General features: G+C 35.9%; 1 protein-coding gene across 1 annotated transcript in view; it reads left to right on the top strand.

Annotated features, from left to right (window-relative positions):
* Window positions 1-742: 742 nt before the first annotated feature.
* Window positions 743-18999, top strand: part of LOC123551937 (uncharacterized) — a 34419-nt gene continuing 16162 nt past the window's right edge. Inside the window, 4 exon segments of the mRNA XM_045341249.2 lie at window positions 743-923; window positions 2200-2322; window positions 14493-14641; window positions 17006-18835. Of these exon segments, the coding sequence (XP_045197184.2) occupies window positions 904-923; window positions 2200-2322; window positions 14493-14641; window positions 17006-18835 (2122 nt within the window). The 5' untranslated portion in view covers window positions 743-903.

Below are 18999 nucleotides of genomic sequence, written 5' to 3'. Positions count from 1 at the left end.
ATCACTCACAGTAACCAGAATTCAATACTACGCTCTAAATGCTACCATTCTCAAATATTTCTTTCCACAAGAAATGAACATTCGCTATGATACCTCACAAACAATACAGGGCCAGCCGCAGTCTTGTCTATTATGCTGACATGACTAGTTTCCTTATACCCCTTATTCAAGCTCTTTCTTTTGATTTAGGCCCAGTCCTAGTCGTTTTACTCTTTTAATTCTAAGAAAGTTTAGGTTGAATATTTCTCTTTATAAATTGTAGAACAAATTTAAGATAGGGGTTTAATTAACCTGATTTTACTACTCTTGTCTGTATATCTAATACTTTGAACTGTTTTCAATCTCACTTTGACGTCTCGCTGTCAATATTTTTTGTTAAAATTAGATCACTAGTCAACCTTACACTTCGTTAGATCATAATCAGCCGTTGGTTGTGCAGAATATTCTTTAGACTTCTTCGATCTGATGGAGAACCCAGATTTTTTTACATGTAACATATAAACACCATCTTTTTATTCTTTAAAGAAAACAAGACTAGCTGGCTTTATGGTTTTCTTATCATTGAAACGCTCTAAAGTTCCGAAAATGAGGTTGTATGAAAATAAAGAATTGATTTAGTATACTTCAACCTTTTAAATAGCGTAATTTGCAACGCACCTGCGGACTAATTCAATCGGATTTGCTCTGCTTTCTAGGTTCTAAAATTTTGCTCAGACATGTGCGCAGTGAACAAATTCCTCAGCCACGCGCATCGTGTAACCAAAACAATATGGCGTCCAACAGTTGTCAAAAAATCGAAATCTATGAATTTAACTTAATACTGACGAACTGCAATGTTTAAAAATGAACAAGAATGTAAAGAACATTTGAAACGCGAGGAAGGTTTACTTTTATGACAACAAAATGCTCGGAGGTGCTTATTCGTATCCTTTATCAGTAAATTTCTAATGTTTACATCAACACTAAACACTGCTAAATTCTTGTTTCTCATTTTCTGTGTATTTTATCAATAGATGTATTATTTCTAATCAGTGGTGTCGTTTACTCGCATTTTTTTACGAAACATTATTAGCATACACCATATCATACCCCAAACTTACTTTTATTCTATAATGCCATATCCTAATTGGCAGTGGCTGGCTAGGGCTCTTTAGAGGTCCGGTTATCTATATTCAGACCTGTAGACAGCCTACACAGGGCTGTCTAGAGGTCTTGTAATCAGTAAGAATACAGAGAATGGTATTTACAGACAGAAGACTATAATTTAACACAGGTACCTGCCATCTGTAGATCTGACATTAATTTTTCTGACCTGCCAAAGTTTTGAAAAAAGTCAGTTCCAGTGTGGCAAGGTACAGTGTTTTGATGTAGACAATACATCTAAGGTATCAACTGATACCACCTATAAATTAGGGTTGTACTTCTACACTTTTTTAGCAGTTTTTATTCATGTTTTTATAATGAACATTATGCAGTGTTCCTATGATTAATCAACTGAGGTATGTGTATAATGTTCCTACAAGTCTATTTTTTTTCTACAAAATTAAAAAAAAAAACACATATCCCTAGTGAATAATATAATAAGATTAAAGATAATTATTAAATGGAGGATATTTTGGATATCTCAAAAAGTATTTGACCTACGATTATGAAGAGTGCAGGAATATTATTTAGTATGTGAAGTTGTACACCTGGGGTTTTGATGAAGATTTCACTCTGCCATACCAGAGTTAAGGCCCTTGCCTTAGTCTAAAATATACATAAAGGCCATAAACAGTCATGTCACTCATATTTTAAAATGCTTTTGACCTAGAGGCATGAAACATAACAGGAGTATTATCAGCATGTAAAGTTTTACACTTTGAGATTTATTTGGGATTCTATCAGTAAGTTATTACATTTGAAAGGGCAATTTAATTGTAATTTAACTTATTCGTTCCCATGTAGTCATGCAAAGGTCTGCTTTCAGATGATACTGATTTAAATGCCAAAGACAGCATACAGGATCATCCAAGTCCGGCACTTCCTTCTGTAACAACTTGCCGAGGCTGATTGGAAATGTCAAAGCTTGATAGAGATTTGTTGTCATATGACACGATGGCGCATCCCTCATTACATTTCAAAACACATTCATTTGTCATTAAAACTAGATGTTTGATTGATACCTATTTAATCTTAAAATCCTTAACATTTGTGTAGTACCCAGTTCAAGAATATTGAACGTCAGCATGTGGACACAATAAAAACGCTGGCAGTAAATGAAAAGTCTGATGCTATTGCAAGAGCAAGGAAACTCTCAGTGGAAACAAACAGACGTAGAAGGTATGAATGTTGACATAAATTATCTTGTTTCTTTATTATGCCCCCCTTCAAAGAAGGGGGGTATATTGTTTTGCAGATGTCTGTCGGTCAGTCGGTATGTAGACCAATTGGTTTCCGGATGATACATGTAACTCAAGAACACTTAGGCATATGATCATGGAAGTTAATAGGGAGGTTCATCATGACCAGCAGATGACCTCTATTGATTGTGAGGTCAGTAGGTCAAAGTTACCCGGAACAGTTAAACTGTTTCAGGACCATAACTTGAGAACACTTGGGCATAGGATCACGAGACTTAATAGGGAGGTTGATCATGACCAGCAGATGACCCCTATTGATTTTGAGGTCAGTAAGTCAAAGGTCAAGGTCAAGGTCAAAGTGATCCAAAACAGTTAAACCGTTTCAGGACAATAACTTGAGAACTCTTGGGTCTAGGATCATGAAACTTAGTAGGGAGGTTGATCATGACCAGCAGATGACACCTATTGATTTTTAGGTCATTAGATCAAAGGTAAAGGTCATATTGAATCATTACAGTAGAACGTTTTTGCCAAATAACTAGAGAATGCTTTGGTTTAAGATCACATTTGATACAGAGATCACTTAAGACAGGTAAATGGCATAATTATTGATTTGAGGTCAGTAAATCAAATGTCCTGTGCACAGTGACCAAATAATTTCTGTTCCTTGTGCAGTTACTGAATGCATCAAGAAGGCCATTCTGTTGAACAGGTTTTAATAATATCCATTTTTAGCTCACCTGTCACAAAGTGACAAGGTGAGCTTTTGTGATCGTGCGGTGTCCGTCGTCCGTGCCTGCGTGCGTCCGTAAACTTTTGCTTCTGACCACTCTAGAGGTCACATTTTTCATGGGATCTTTATGAAAGTTGGTCAGAATGTTCATCTTGATGATATCTAGGTCAAGTTCGAAACTGGGTCACGTGCCATCAAAAACTAGGTCAGTAGGTCTAAAAATAGAAAAATCTTGTGACCTCTCTAGAGGCCATATATTTCACAAGATCTTCATGAAAATTGGTCAGAATGTTCACCTTGATGATATCTAGGTCAAGTTCGAAACTGGGTCATGTGCCTTCAAAAACTAGGTCAGTAGGTCTAAAAATAGAAAAACCTTGTGACCTCTCTAGAGGCCATATATTTCACAAGATCTTCATGAAAACTGGTCAGAACGTTCACCTTGATGATATCTAGGTCAAGTTCGAAACTGGGTCACGTGCCGTCAAAAACTAGGTCAGTAGGTCTAAAAATAGAAAAATCTTGTGACCTCTCTAGAGGCCATATATTTCACAAGATCTTCATGAAAACTGGTCAGAACGTTCACCTTGATGATATCTAGGTCAAGTTCGAAACTGGGTCACGTGCCGTCAAAAACTAGGTCAGTAGGTCTAAAAATAGAAAAATCTTGTGACCTCTCTAGAGGCCATATATTTCACAAGATCTTCATGAAAACTGGTCAGAACGTTCACCTTGATGATATCTAGGTCAAGTTCGAAACTGGGTCACGTGCCGTCAAAAACTAGGTCAGTAGGTCAAATAATAGAAAAACCTTGTGACCTCTCTAAAGGCCATATTTTTCATGGGATCTGTATGAAAGTTGGTCTGAATGTTCATCTTGAGGATATCTAGGTTAGGTTCGAAACTTGGTCATGTGCGGTCAAAAACTAGGTCAGTAGGTCTAAAAATAGAAAGAAATTGTGACCTCTCTAGAGGCCATATATTTCATGAGATCTTCATGAAAATTGGTCAGAATGTTCACCTTGATGATATCTAGGTCAAGTTCGAAAGTGGGTCACGTGCCATCAAAAACTAGGTCAGTAGGTCAAATAATAGAAAAACATTGTGACCTCTCTAGAGGCCATATATTTCATGAGATCTTCATGAAAATTGGTCAGAATGTTCATCTTGATGAAATCTAGGTCAAGTTTGAAAGTGGGTCACGTGCCCTCAAAAACTAGGTCAGTAGGTCAGATAATAGAAAAACCTTGTGACCTCTCTAGAGGCCATATTTTTCATGAGATCTTCATGAAAATTAGTGAGAATGTTCACCTTGATGATATCTAGGTAAAGTTCAGAACAGGGTCACGTACCTTCGAAAACTAGGTCAGTAGGTCAAATAATAGAAAAACCTTGTGACCTCTCTAGAGACCATATTTTTCAATGGATCTTCATGAAAATTGGTCAGAATTTTTATCTTGATAATATCTAGGTCAAGTTCAAAACTGGGTCACATGAGCTCAAAAACTAGGTCACTATGTCAAATAATAGAAAAAACGACATCATACTCAAAACTGGGTCATGTGGGAAGAGGTGAGCGATTCAGGACCATCATGTTGTGTCTTTACATATCAGTCTTCACTGACACTATTTAGAATGGATATTTTCCTTTATGGAGCTGTTTGTCAGGTTTAACTTAAACCAAAAATAACTTAAATTACTATGAAATCATTAATAATTGTGGGGAAGTAAATCTCATGGATTTTGAAGTTGCGTCAGTCTACGCAATTAGATCCCTACAAACCAGAAACATTCCCACTTTTTATCTTAGTATGTGGAAATCCACCAATTCATGACTCAACGAAATAGCCCTTTTGTGAAAAACTACAAACTTTTACGTCCAAGAAGATAAACAACTTCACAGTAAGAGATACTGCATATGACATTTCCCGTATTGTAAGCGTCCTACTATGCAAAACGTATGATGCAGAATTCGAAGCATCTAGATTGATGTTGTATAAGGAGTGAACTGTCCTCAACAAAAAAGCTTTATGTGCAAACATACATAAAACATCACATGTTACTGATGATTGTTTTTAGCTCACCTGTCACAAAGTGACAAGGTGAGCTATTGTGATCGCGCGGCGTCCGTCGTCCATCGTCCGTCCGTGCGTGCGTGCGTGCGTCCGTAAACTTTTGCTTGTGACCACTCTAGAGGTCACATTTTTCATGGGATCTTTATGAAAGTTGGTCAGAATGTTCACCTTGATGATATCTAGGTCAAGTTCGAAACTGGGTCACGTGCCATCAAAAACTAGGTCAGTAGGTCTAAAAATAGAAAAACCTTTTGACCTCTCTAGAAGCCATATATTTCACAAGATCTTCATGAAAATTGGTCAGAATGTTCAGCTTGATGATATCTAGGTCAAGTTCGAAACTGGGTCATGTGGGGTCAAAAACTAGGTCAGTAGGTCTAAAAATAGAAAAACCTTGTGACCTCTCTAGAGGCCATATTTTTCATGAGATCTTCAAGTTCGAAACTGGGTCACGTGGGGTCAAAAACTAGGTTATTAGGTCTAAAAATAGAAAAAGCTTGTGACCTCTCTAGAGGCCATATTTCTCAATGGATCTTCATGAAAATTGGTCAGAATGTTCAGCTTGATGATATCTAGGTCAAGTTCGAAACTGGGTCACGTGCCATCAAAAACTAGGTCAGTAGATCTAAAAATAGAAAAACCTTGTGACCTCTCTAGAGGCCATATTTTTCATGAGATCCTCATGAATGTTGGTCAGAATGTTCACCTTGATGATATCTAGGTCAAATTCGATACTGGGTCATGTGGGATCAAAAACTAGGTCAGTAGGTCTAAATATATAGAAAAACCTTGTGACCTCTCTAGAGGCCATATTTCTCAATGGATCTTCATGAAAATTGGTTAGAATGTTCACCTTGATGATATCTAGGTCAAGTTCGAAACTGGGTCATGTGCGGTCAAAAACTAGGTCAGTAGGTCAAAAAATAGAAAAACCTTGTGACCTCTCTAGAGGCCATATTTTTCAATAGATCTTCATGAAAATTGGTCAGAATGTTTACCTTGATGATATCTAGATCAAATTCGAAACTGGGTCACGTGGGGTTAAAAACTAGGTCAGTAGATCTAAAAATAGAAAAACCTTGTGACCTCTTTAGAGGCCATATTTTTCATGAGATCTTCATGAATATTGGTCAGAATGTTCACCTTGATGATATCTAGGTCAGGTTCGAAACTGGGTCACGTGGGGTCAAAAACTAGGTCAGTAGGTCTAAAAATAGAAAAACCTTGTGACCTCTCTAGAGGCCATATTTCTCAATGGATCTTCATGAAAATTGGTGAGAATGTTCAGCTTGATGATATCTAGGTCAGGTTCGTAACTGGGTCATGTGCGGTCAAAAACTAGGTCAGTAGGTCGAAAAATAGAAAAATGTTGTGACCTCTCTAGAGGCCATATTTTTCACGAGATCTTCATGAAAATTGGTGAGAATGTTCACCTTGATGATATCTAGGTCAAATTTAAAAGTGGGTCATGTGCCTTCAAAAACTAGGTCATTAGGTCAAATAATAGAAAAACCTTGTGACCTCTCTAGAGGCCATATTTTTCAATGGATCTTCATGAAAATTGGTCAGAATTTTTTATCTTGATGATATCTAGGTCACATGTGCTCAAAAACTAGGTCACTATGTCAAATAATAGAAATAACGACGTCATACTCAGTTCAACACTGGGTCATGTGGGGATAGGTGAGCGATTCAGGACCATCATGGTCCTCTTGTATTGTAATTATGTTTAAGTTACTTTTATACCATCTGAATTGATGCCTTTTGAATTTACTAATGTAGAGCTTTTTGTCAGAAAATTGGAAGGAGGCTTAGGCTTTTCAAATACACATGTGATACTTGCCCATTTGGGAAAACGGCTTGTTGAAGTTTTGTCCTTATGTAAGTTAGAGGTCTGTAACTGACTCTAGAATTTGGTAGCTTTCCAATCTGAAATTAACTCAATATTTCTTAATTTTGGAAATACAGTTGCCATTTATTTACATTTTTGAAGTTTCACTGCCACTATTGGGATAAAAGAACAGTTTTTTAACTGGGAAACCTCAGTTATTTAACTGATGAAAAGTTGTCTAAAAGTGACAATTCAGAATTTCAACTCCAGATATAAAAGAATCTTCTATGTGTGTAGTAAAACTTTATTTCAGTAAATATCCATGCACATGGTAGAGAATAAATTTTTAAAAAGTGGGCAACTTTGCACATAATTATGTGTAACTTTATATTAAGGTAGTAGGGTAGTAGAGGCATAATAGAGTACCTCCTTTTTGAAGAGTATTCAATTCCTACCATAAACCCACTTTTACTGCAATTCTTGGTGTGTGTGTGGGGGGGGGGGGGGGGCGTAGATTCAAGCCCTATTGGGACCAGATTTTTTCCCCCTTACTTTACATTTTTAGCTCATCTGATTTTTTGAAAAAAAATGATGAGTTATTGTCATCACTTGATCAGCGTCAGCATTGCCTGGTTAAGTTTTATGTTTAGGTCAGCTTTTCTCCTAAACTATCAAAGCTATTGCTTTGAAACTTGCAACACTTGTTCACTATCATAAGCTGACTCTGTACAGCAAGAAACATAACTCTATCCTGCTTTTTGCAAGATTTATGGCCCCTTTTGTACTTAGAAAATATCAGATTTCTTGGTTAAGTTTTATGTTTAGGTCAACTTTTCTCCTCAACTATCAAAGCTATTGCTTTGAAACTTGCAACACTTGTTCACCATCATAAGCTGACCCTGTACATCAAGAAACATAACTCCATCCTGCTTTTTGCAAGAATTATTGCCTCTTTTGGACTTAGAAAATCCGTTTTCTTGGTTAAGTCTTATGTTTAGGTCAGCTTTTCTCCTAAACTATCAAAGCTATTGCTTTAAAACTTGCAACACTTGTTCACCATCATAAACTGACCCTGTACAGCGAGAAACATAACTCCATCCTGCTTTTTGCAAGATTTAAGGCCCCTTTTGTACTTAGAAAATATCAGATTTCTTGGTTAAGTTTTATGTTTAGGTCAACTTTTTCTCTTAAACTATCAAAGCTATTGCTTTGAAACTTGCAACACTTGTTCACCATCATAAGCTGACCCTGTACATCAAGAAACATAACTCCATCCTGCTTTTTGCAATAATTATTGCCTCTTTTGGACTTAGAAAATCAGTTTTCTTGTTTGAGTATTATGTTTAAGTCAGCTTTTCTCCTAAACTATCAAAGCTACTGCTTTAAAACATGCAACAGTTTTTCACCATCATAAGCGGACGCTGTACATCAAGAAACATAACTATCCTGCTTTTTGCAAGAATGATGGCCCTTTTTAGACTTAGAAAATCATGGGTAGGACAATATTTCTATTATACAAACAAATCAGATGAGTGTCTGCACCGGCAAGGCGGTACTCTTGTTTCTAGTTATTTTACTTCTTTCAAGACTTATGATTGATTTATTGTACAAAAATGGAAAAAAATTAATTTGATAAGCGATTTCTTGCTGTTCAAAGTGAATTTACTACTTAAACAGAAGGGGTAGAGTTACACATTTTTAAAAGTATTGAGTTACATGCGGTAAAAGTTCTCTATTTTACTTTCACTCTTTAGATTACATATCGTCGAAGAAATTTACGTAGGTTTTACGTCTGCCCCAAGGTTTTTTTTGAATGAAGTAAGCAAAATTCAAAACAGAAACACAGCATTTGACCTTATTTTTAGCTCACCTGTCACATAGTGACAAGGTGAGCTTTTGTGATCACCCACTGTCCGTAGTCAGTCCGTCCGTGCGTCAACAATTTCTTGTCTGCTCGATAGTGGTTTCATTTATGATCTTATTTTAACCAAACTTGCACACAACTTGTATCACCATAAGATCCCGGTACCTTTCTTGAACTGGCCTGATCCTATTATGGGTTCCAGAGTTATGGCCCCTGAAAGGGCCAAAATTAGCTATTTGGACCTTGTCTGCACAATAGCAGCTTCATTTTTGATTTGAATTTAATCAAACTTGCACACAACTTGTGTCACCACAAGATCTTGGTTCCTTTTTTAAACCGGCCAGATCCAATAATGGGTTCCAGAGTTGTGGTCCATGAAAAGGCCAAAATTAGCTATTTTGACCTTGTCTGCACAATAGCAGCTTCATTTATGATTTGATTTTAACCAAACTTGCACACAACTGGTATCACCACAAGATCTTGGTTCCTTTCTTGAACTGGCGAGATTCCATTATGGGTTCCAGAGTTATGGCCCCTGATAGGGCCAGAATTAGCTATTTTGACCTTGTCTGCACAATAGCAGCTTCATTTATGATTTGAATTTAATCAAACTTGCACAAAACTTGTGTCACCATAAGATATTGGTTCCTTTTTTGAACCAGCCAGATCCCATAATAGGTTCCAGAGTAATGGTCCCTGAAAGGGCCAAAATTAGCTACCTTGACCTTGTCTGCAAAATAGCAGCTTCATTTATGATTCGATTTTTACCAAACTTGCACACATCTTGTTTCACCATAAGATCTTGATTCCTTTTTATACGCCTGAGGGACGTATTACGTTATCGCCTCGGTGTCTGTCTGTTTGTCTGTTAGTTAGCAATTTCCCTTCCGCTCTGTAACTCTTGAACCCCTTGAAGGATTTCAAAGAAACCTGACATAAATGTTCACCTCATCGAAACAATGTGCAGAGCGCACTTCAAGGTCAAGGTCACACTTAGGGGTCATATGACTTTGTTTCGTGTGTATATTGCTCTGCGTGCAATGGATTGCAGTGCTCTTGTTTTTATTTGGCAGATCCTTCTTTTGTTCACTTACAATAATTTTTTTTAATATCTTCCCTTTTACGTTACTATAAATAGCTTATTTTAGTATTTTTTTTATTATTGGCAAAAACCGAGACCACTTTTCTGTGGTACAACATGGATGGTACCTCCAATTTTTAGGTGTATTTTGACATATCTATACCTTGTAAGAATTTTCTCTTTTTGGTTAAATTTCTTCCCTTTGTTGTTCCTGTCCTTTGGACTTAGATATTTTTTCTGAGGACCTTCTTGTCCTCAAGTGCAGTGGTAACAGGTGAACGAAATAGGGCCACTATGGCCCTCTTGTTTCAATGTTGAAGTTAGAATTCTGTATCATTGAATCCGTTTACTTGAGGAGTCCTAGATAAAATGATACTCACATTTTTATTATGTGTTTTATAATTGTTTACCAATAGTTTGATGATTCTTTTATCAAAATTAATGGTAAAATGAGTTCTCTACAAACGTTTTGTATAGTTGCCATCACTTTGAAATTTGTCTCTACTTGAGCTAGAGGAGATACCATAAGTTATACCAATTTAATTTAGAAAAAATGGCAAGGTAAAAGTTGTTAAAAAATTGCAAAACAGTGCGAAACACGGTCATCTTAAAGGTGGATAATCAGATTTTGGCCATGTAACAGATTTGTTCGAAACTTTAGCATCTGATCCTTAATACACTCATTTATGTTCACTTAACACTTAATACAAATTAGATTTTCACTGGAGGTAGTTTTAAAATTTCATTTTCCTATCCTGGTTGCCCAACCAAGATAGAGTTATTTTATCATAAGTATAAATTTGATAAACATACTTTGCCTAAGGAAATGTATAAATATTAGACATATTGTAATATATTTGTAAAATATTTGCGTTAAAAATTATGTATTTAGATGGAATACATTAGAAACGCAAGTTTGAAAAATTATTATTACCTCCCTTTGCCTATCTTGGTTGCGCAACCAAGATAGATTGGAAATAAATGAATTCAGAAGCTACACACAGCTTTTAAACTTGCATTTTGATTCAGATTGTTCAATAGTTGATATGTCTATCAAATGCAAATGTAAATCTAGACATTGTATCGAAATGAAAAGAAATACCCAGCTTTTTATATACTTTCATATTAAAGGGGAATAATTACAAAATTTTATAAAAATGATAAAATATACATTTCAAATAGGAATCTAACTCTATGTGATTGGTCTTTTTGTTCCTTAAATAATTCTCTACCAGAATATACAAAAAGTAAAATATGTCATTAAATGTTGTTTAAATGTGATTGACCACCTTTAAAGAATATACCAAGCAAATGCCATTTTGTTAACATTGCTATTACCCCTCTACAACCTAAAGATAAACTATATAGATCTACTTAAATTGATCAGATATTTCTGGTATGCAGGGATGATAAAATATATATTATTTGATAAAGATTTATTTGGGTATGCATTTACTAATCCTACATTTTTAAAACTACCTAAATGCAACTGTAAGTTATTTACAATGTGTTTGGCATTGATACTTAATTTATAATGATTTAAATCTGTGCTTTAGAAAAATCCCGAAGGGTGGTTACCTAATTGTCGTTCCCTCTATATAGAAAGGTTACAATAAGGTTATCAATATCTTAAATATTTGTGAAGTGTCACAGATGACTCATTTGTAGTAGAGTTTGGTATATGGTTAATAATATTATCACAATAAAAAGGTACATTTCCTAAAGCAGTGAGGAAAAAAATTGAGATCCAGCAGGAAAAAGCACATTTTATTTTTAAAATGCATCTTCCTCAAGCCAGAACTAGCCCGCCCACTTAGCTCAATAGGGTGTGCGAAAATCTATGGATCTCGGGGTCAATCCCTGGGCGAGGCATATGTTCTCCATGACAATTTGATAAAGACATTGTGTCTGAAATCATTCATCCTCCACCTCTGACTCTGAAGTTGGAGAACAGGTTTGCAAAGAACAGGTTTGTACTGGTATAGAATCCAGGAACACTGGTAAGGTGAACAAACAAATCAAGCCAAAACTTTATAGCAGTGTATGTATTGATGTGCACATGACTAAAATATTCACAAAAATACACAGATGAAGTAAAACACAGATAAACAAGCATGGGGGAACTTCCATGGCATGGTTCCAGTGAGGAGTTTAAGCTGGTTAATGGTGCACCAAACCTCACTCGTAATATCCATTATGTTTCAAAGTTATACAGCAGTGTAAAAAAGTTATAGATCCTCATCCAATGAATCCCATATGATATAGACTATTTTGTGAAGGAGAGCTTACATATTTTGAACTCTCAAAGTTATGTGATTTTTACAAATTGAGCCCACTTGAGAGCAACAAACGTTTTTTAGGCCCCCGGCATCTACTGATGCGGGAGGCATATAGTGATCGTCCTGTCCGTCCGTCCGTCCGTACGAGGTTGACCAAATGGGACCGTTTCGTCTAGCATCAATACGCCTTGCTAGAATGACTTAATACTAATGCAGATGTAACCTGTGAACATTCCTAATCTTCAGACATCACCTGACCTCAGTTTGACCTCGACCTCATTTTGGACTTAGGTTGCTTTATATGTGCCATCTCTTGGTTAACCAAATGGGACCGTTTCGTCTAGCATCAATACGCCTTGCTAGAATGACTTAATACTAATGCAGATGTAACCTGTGAACATTCCTCATCTTCAAACATCACCTGACCTCAGTTTACCTTGACCTCGTTTTGGACTTAGGTTGCTTCGTATCGACAAGGATGCCACCGGGGGCATCAAGCGTTTATTGAACGCAGCTCCTTGTTTCTGAATTACATTTTACCTTAACCCAACCAGCCGTCGTCCAGCTAGAAAAGTTTTTTTTAAAGTTAATCTTGAAGTGCCCAATGCCCGTCTTTTTGTAGGTTTTTCAGACACACCGGTATCTAGACAAGACTAACTGAGTCTGTGTGTAGTGTTTTAGCTGAAAATGAAAAGTAAATATATTTTATAATGTGCTTGCAGATCAGTTTAAAAGCATTGTATTCCAACAATCAACAGTATATTGATTCATTCTGTAAACTTAATTATAAATTCTTTGTAATAGAGAATATTCCAATAATGTTCCTATGAACTATTGAAATGTTCGTCTACATTTATAACTTTAACCAGTGTCCTGTGTGTTTTATTTATCATTCTTATTAGATTCAAACTTTTCATAATTTGTTATGAATCGATAATTTCTTTCATGACAAGTTCTTTTCACTCCTAAATAGACATAATATATCTATACAAGTGAAATTTCTATCCCCATAATCTATTGATAAAGCTTCAAATACACTAGGTACCATAAATAGGTTTAGAATAGAATTCAGTTTAATGTTTTTCTACAGTTTAAAGCATGAATTTGCCCATCTATTTGAAGTTTCAAGGGTATATCAAATTTTATGCCTTCTTTGACGCAGTGAAGTTTATATTTTGCATGGAGATTATTGTTGTAGTTGCTTTTTTTTTGTGTGTATTCATATTTTTTCATAGAAAATATTTGAAATGTTAAATGCACAAGATGCACTGAGACAGCAGTTAAGACTGAGGTATGGGTACCATTTGTAACATGGATGGATACATTTTGGAATTGAAACATTTATTATTTAAAGGCAATGTTTTCTTGTCATCAAAGTTCAAAGAAAGTACATCAATATGTTATTTATGATTTGTGAGCATTGTGGAATCAATATTTGTGTGGAATAATTTTCAGGCATTTAGTGGGGTTGTCATTTCAGCAAAGAAATTTCGTATTTATTTTATGTTTTAACTTTGAAATCTGCAAATATTATTAAATTGCTTGAAGTAGCTGTTTTGGTCGAAACCACAAAATTTTATGCCTATGAAATTAAACAATTTTGCAAATGTTTTCATCACAGTTGTTCATTTTTTTCCAAGAGTAAAGTTTTCTTATTATTATTATTACTATTAGATTTAATATGTTTGTTATTTCAGATCCTTTGCTATAAAGAGAAAGTCCGAAGCTGATGGATGTAATGTGTTTGTTATTTCAGAGCTTTTGCCATGAAGAGAAAGTCCGAAGCTGTCAGATATAGTGGATTTGTTATTTCAGAGCTCTTGCCATAAAGAGAAAGTCTAAAGCTAACAGATGTTCTGTTTTAGCTATTTCAGAGCTCTTGCCATAAAGAGAAAGTCTGAAGCTGACAGATGTTATGCATTTGTTATTTCAGAGCTCTTGCCATAAAGAGAAAGTCAAAAATTGACAGATGTAATGTGTTTGTTATTTCAGAGCTCTTGCCATAAAGAGAAAGTCTGAAGCTGACAGATGTAATGCATTTGTTATTTCAGAGCTCTTGCCATAAAGAGAAAGTCAAAAATTGACAGATGTAATGTGGTTGTTATTTCAGAGCTCTTGCCATAAAGAGAAAGTCTTAAGCTGACAGATATTACATGTTTGTTATTTCAGAGCTCTTGCCATAAAGAGAAAGTCTTAAACTGACAGATATAACATGTTTGTTATTTCAGAGCTCTTGCCATAAAGAGAAAGTCTGAAGCTGACAGATGTAATGCATTTGTTATTTCAGAGCTCTGGCCATAAAGAGAAAGTCAGAAGCTGAGCGTGAAGAGAAGAGGCGTCAACAGATCCTGGCAAAACGTAGAGAGAAACAGCAAGAGGCAACAGAGAAGTTCCAGAGAGGACACATACAGAGTAGGCCAGGCAGCGGGTCAAGCAGTTAGTATTGTCATACTTCATACATACAATATATCACTGGTTTGAAAAAAAACTATGCAATAACATTCAAGTGATAATCTTGGTTATCAGGGATCATCCTACAAGGCGATTTGAGCGATATCGTCGCTTTAAAGTCGGCCACTTCGCCTAATTATCGCCTCCGGGCGAAATCTAGTTTTTCAGCGAGTTATTATCTGTTTACTTAAAGTTGTAAAACTTTATGCATATTCTAGATTAAATTATCGATAAATCCATAGTCAACCCCACCTTCTCGCCTGTCAAACTTCAGCCAATCGTAGCGTTAATATCCCACAGTGTCAATCAATAATATTGTAAGCCGCCGCCATTTTGAAAATTTTCAATCGGCGTGTAAAAAGCTGATAAACTTAACGAGAGCATGCTCTTATGCAACAATTGCATATTATTCTTTCATTTTATTAGCTCATCTGATTTTTTGAAAAAAAATGATGAGTTATTGTCATCACTTGAGCGGTTGTCGGCGTCGGCGTCGGCGTCTGCGTCGGCGTTGCCTGGTTAAGTTTTATGTTTAGGTCAGCTTTTCTCCTAAACTATCAAAGCTATTGCTTTGAAACTTGGAATACTTGTTCACCATCATAAGCTGACCCTGTATAGCAAGAAACATAACTCCATCTTGCTTTTTGCAAGATTTATGGCCCCTTTTGTACTTAGAAAATATCAGATTTCTTGGTTAAGTTTTATGTTTAGGTCAACTTTTCTCCCAAACTGTCAAAGCTATTGCTTTGAAACTTGGAATACTTGTTCACCATCATAAGCTGACCCTGTACAGCAAGAAACATAACTCCATCTTGCTTTTTGCAAGATTTATTGCCCCTTTTGGACTTAGAAAATCAGTTTTCTTGGTTAAGTTTTATGTTTAGGTCAGCTTTTATCCTAAACTATCAAAGCTATTGCTTTAAAACTTGCAGCACTTGTTCACCATCATAAGTTGACCCTGTACAGCAAGAAACATAACTCCATCCTGCTTTTTGCAAGATTTATGGCCCCTTTTGGACTTAGAAAATATCAGATTTCTTGGTTAAGTTTTATGTTTAGGTCAACTTTTTCTCTTAAACTATCAAAGCTATTGCTTTGAAACTTGCAACACTTGTTCACCATCATAAGCTGACCCTGTACAGCAAGCAGCGTAACTCCATCCTGATTTTTGCAATAATTATTGCCCCTTTTGGACTTAGAAAATCATTTTCTTGGTTGAGTATTATGTTTAAGTCAACTTTTCTCATAAACTATCAAAGCTATTGCTTTAAAACTTTCAACAGTTTTTCACCATCATAAGTGGACACTGTACATCAAAAAACATAACTCTATCCTGCTTTTTGCAAGAATGATGGCCCTTTTTAGACTTAGAAAATCACGGGTAGGACAATATTTCTATCACACAAAAAAAATCAGATGAGCGTCAGCACCCGCAAGGCGGTGCTCTTGTTAAAGATTACTTCAAAATTTATTTCAGTTACCATGATTACGGTCAATTTCTGTAAATGAATTGCTCGGGTACTGCGGATAAAAAATGATTATAAGTTTGGTATTATTTTCGAAAAAATAAATAAATAAATGACTTAAATGTATAAATCTGAACAAGTTGATGCAAAAATCAGGCATTATAAAAGCACGAGAATCAAAATATGATTGAAAAATTTCACAGCGTTTTGATCGTGCACCTGTTTCGGACATGTAAATTTCGGATAAAAATTTAAAGGCGACTTTTTAATAGCTAAGTTTATACTTTATTTAGAAATTTATGAAAACGATAATGCAAAAATCAATTTCCTTAAATAATTACTGTTTATAAGTTACAGCTAGACCCATAGAAAGTGGATATATATAGGCAGGAAACTGAATGCTATGCAGATTCTTCTCCTTAAATTCCTCAACTTCTCCCTAAATTCTGTGGAGGGAGAAGTCACTTCTCCCTAAAATTTTGACCTAGGATGATCCCTGGTTATATTAGAAGGTGCAATGGCGATTTTGAAGATAACTACCAGTAATAAAACACAATGATTATTATTGTGAAATGATTTAAATATTTAAAGAAGCTTCACTTGTAGGAAAGCAGTATTGAAATATAGTTCTCAAATTTGATTTTTAAGGTAATTTACTGATCAATATGCATTTCATCGCTTGAAATATTATGAAAGTTAGATCTCAGATGTTTATTTACATAGATCCCCTATAACATAGTTTGTTTACATTTTGTAGTGATGCATTCAAATGTACCTTATTCTACCAGCTATTTGGAGTTCATAAACTTTTGTAAAATTTTCTTTGCAGAATATTGATTTATCAATATTTATTGATGCATAACGTCTATTTCTGTCTTTACAGGTGGGAGATGGTCACCAAGACGAACAAACATACACACACAACTAGATGATGCCCTTAAAATTGTCCGAGGTAGTCCAGCCAGTTCTCGGGCAAGTTCGGCTCGAACCCGCAACCAATCTAGTCCGAATACCTCCTTCTACAGACAGAACAGTGATCCACTAAGTAAACCATACTTCAATAAGTATGCCCATCCTTCAGTCAATAATGGAGGACACAGCATTCATTCTACACACAGTACACATCATAAACAGGAAGAACTGCATAATAAAAGTCTACGGAACTTAAACAACAGTCGTAATTTATTTGAACAACAGTTAGAGTCCTACCAACAGTCACTGCTTGAACAGCAGCAAAACACTTTGAGAGAATTCAATAAACAGCTAATGAAAGAGATTGAAGTGGATAAAAATGTTGTCAATAATGAAACAAATGGAGTTAATGGATTAGACAGGAGTGAAAGTCTTTCAACAGTTGATAGTCTTGAAGACGGAGATACAAATGAAACACTGCGTGAAAGTTGTGACCTCAATGCGTTTATGACACAAAAAAACGAAGATAGTAATTTTGCTAATGGTGCCAAAAATGTGACTTTTGCTGGTGATCAGAATCAAGCAATAAAAATATATGGAAATAATTCACATATTGTACACAGTGCAGTAAATATGGAACCTCAGAACATTGATTCCTACAACTCTCAAGCTTTGCAAGCTCCCAATCAAAGATCTGAGGAGCAGAAACAACAGTTTTATATTCAGAGACAGAAAGAAATCCAATTACAGTTGCAAGAACAACAACAAAAGCAGATGTTGTTGCAGCAAAAACAACAGAAAGAACTGCAGCAGAAAGTTTTGGAGCAGCAACAGAAACAACAGCAGTTGCTGCAGCAACAATATGAACGACAAAAACAGGAAGAATTAGAGAAGCAACGACAAGAACATCAGCAGCAACAAGCTGCTGTTTCCATGGCAACAACAGCTTCTGACTATGCAAGCAGTGAAGAAGGGAAGGAAAATCAGAGACCCAAAGTTCAGATGAAAGCATGGGCAACTCCGTCGCCCCACCCACCTCCTCCGGCCAGTACTGTTATCACTACAGCACAAACATATGTTACACATGCAAGTCCATACACAGGCAAGAATACACACACGAATATGACGGTTCCCATGGTGACCTCTAATGATCAGATTTCAAATTCTAATACACCATTTAGTGTTAACAGCAACTCTAGTGTGTCTCAGACAAACAGTTCGAGTGCAACACGTTTAAATGACAAGAATGTGCAAGGAAACACAGATGTAAACAAAAGAGAATATGTTAATTCACCAAGTACTCAAGACAAAAGCCTATCCTTCTTGGAAACAGTAACCTATGGATTATCTGTAACACCAGATTCTAACAGTACCAATTCTACACCAACCACTGTCCCAAAGAACCAATCAAATAATGGTGTAAGTGATGTGAAACCCACACAACAAGCTTCCAAAACAAATGGAAATTCTGGTGCTCCAACTAAACAATCTACAACGTCGGCTAATGTTCCGAAAACCCCAATTCATGCTGGTTATTACAATTCTTATGGTGCTGCTTACTCTGCTAGACAACAGTTAACAAATGGCACTAACAATAAACACGCAGTCAAAGAGTCTGCAGGTACTGTTACAACACAAGCTGGTACAGCAAAAATGAATGGAGAAGTTACCTGGGGTTTACCGGAAGAATTGGCAGGACACTTGAAGATGATGACAACCGAACCCATAATGAATGGAGACGATACCGGAGACACAGATTCTGTCAGTACTATCTGTGAAGAACGGGAACCAGAACCTAAAGGTAAGTTACAGCTGTCTGCATAGTGATATATTGGGGCTCGAAAAATCCACTTGCCCGCTCGTAAATACGAGTAGAAGTCAGCTCCTGGCAAGTGGAATTTGCTGTAGTACTCGTTCTGAGATTTTTTACCAAAAATATAATAAATCCAATTTAAATGGAGCCAT

The sequence above is a fragment of the Mercenaria mercenaria genome, chromosome 4 (assembly GCF_021730395.1).
Source record: "Mercenaria mercenaria strain notata chromosome 4, MADL_Memer_1, whole genome shotgun sequence".
NCBI classification, from domain to species: domain Eukaryota; kingdom Metazoa; phylum Mollusca; class Bivalvia; order Venerida; family Veneridae; genus Mercenaria; species Mercenaria mercenaria.
This window is presented reverse-complemented; position numbering and strand designations above follow the sequence as displayed.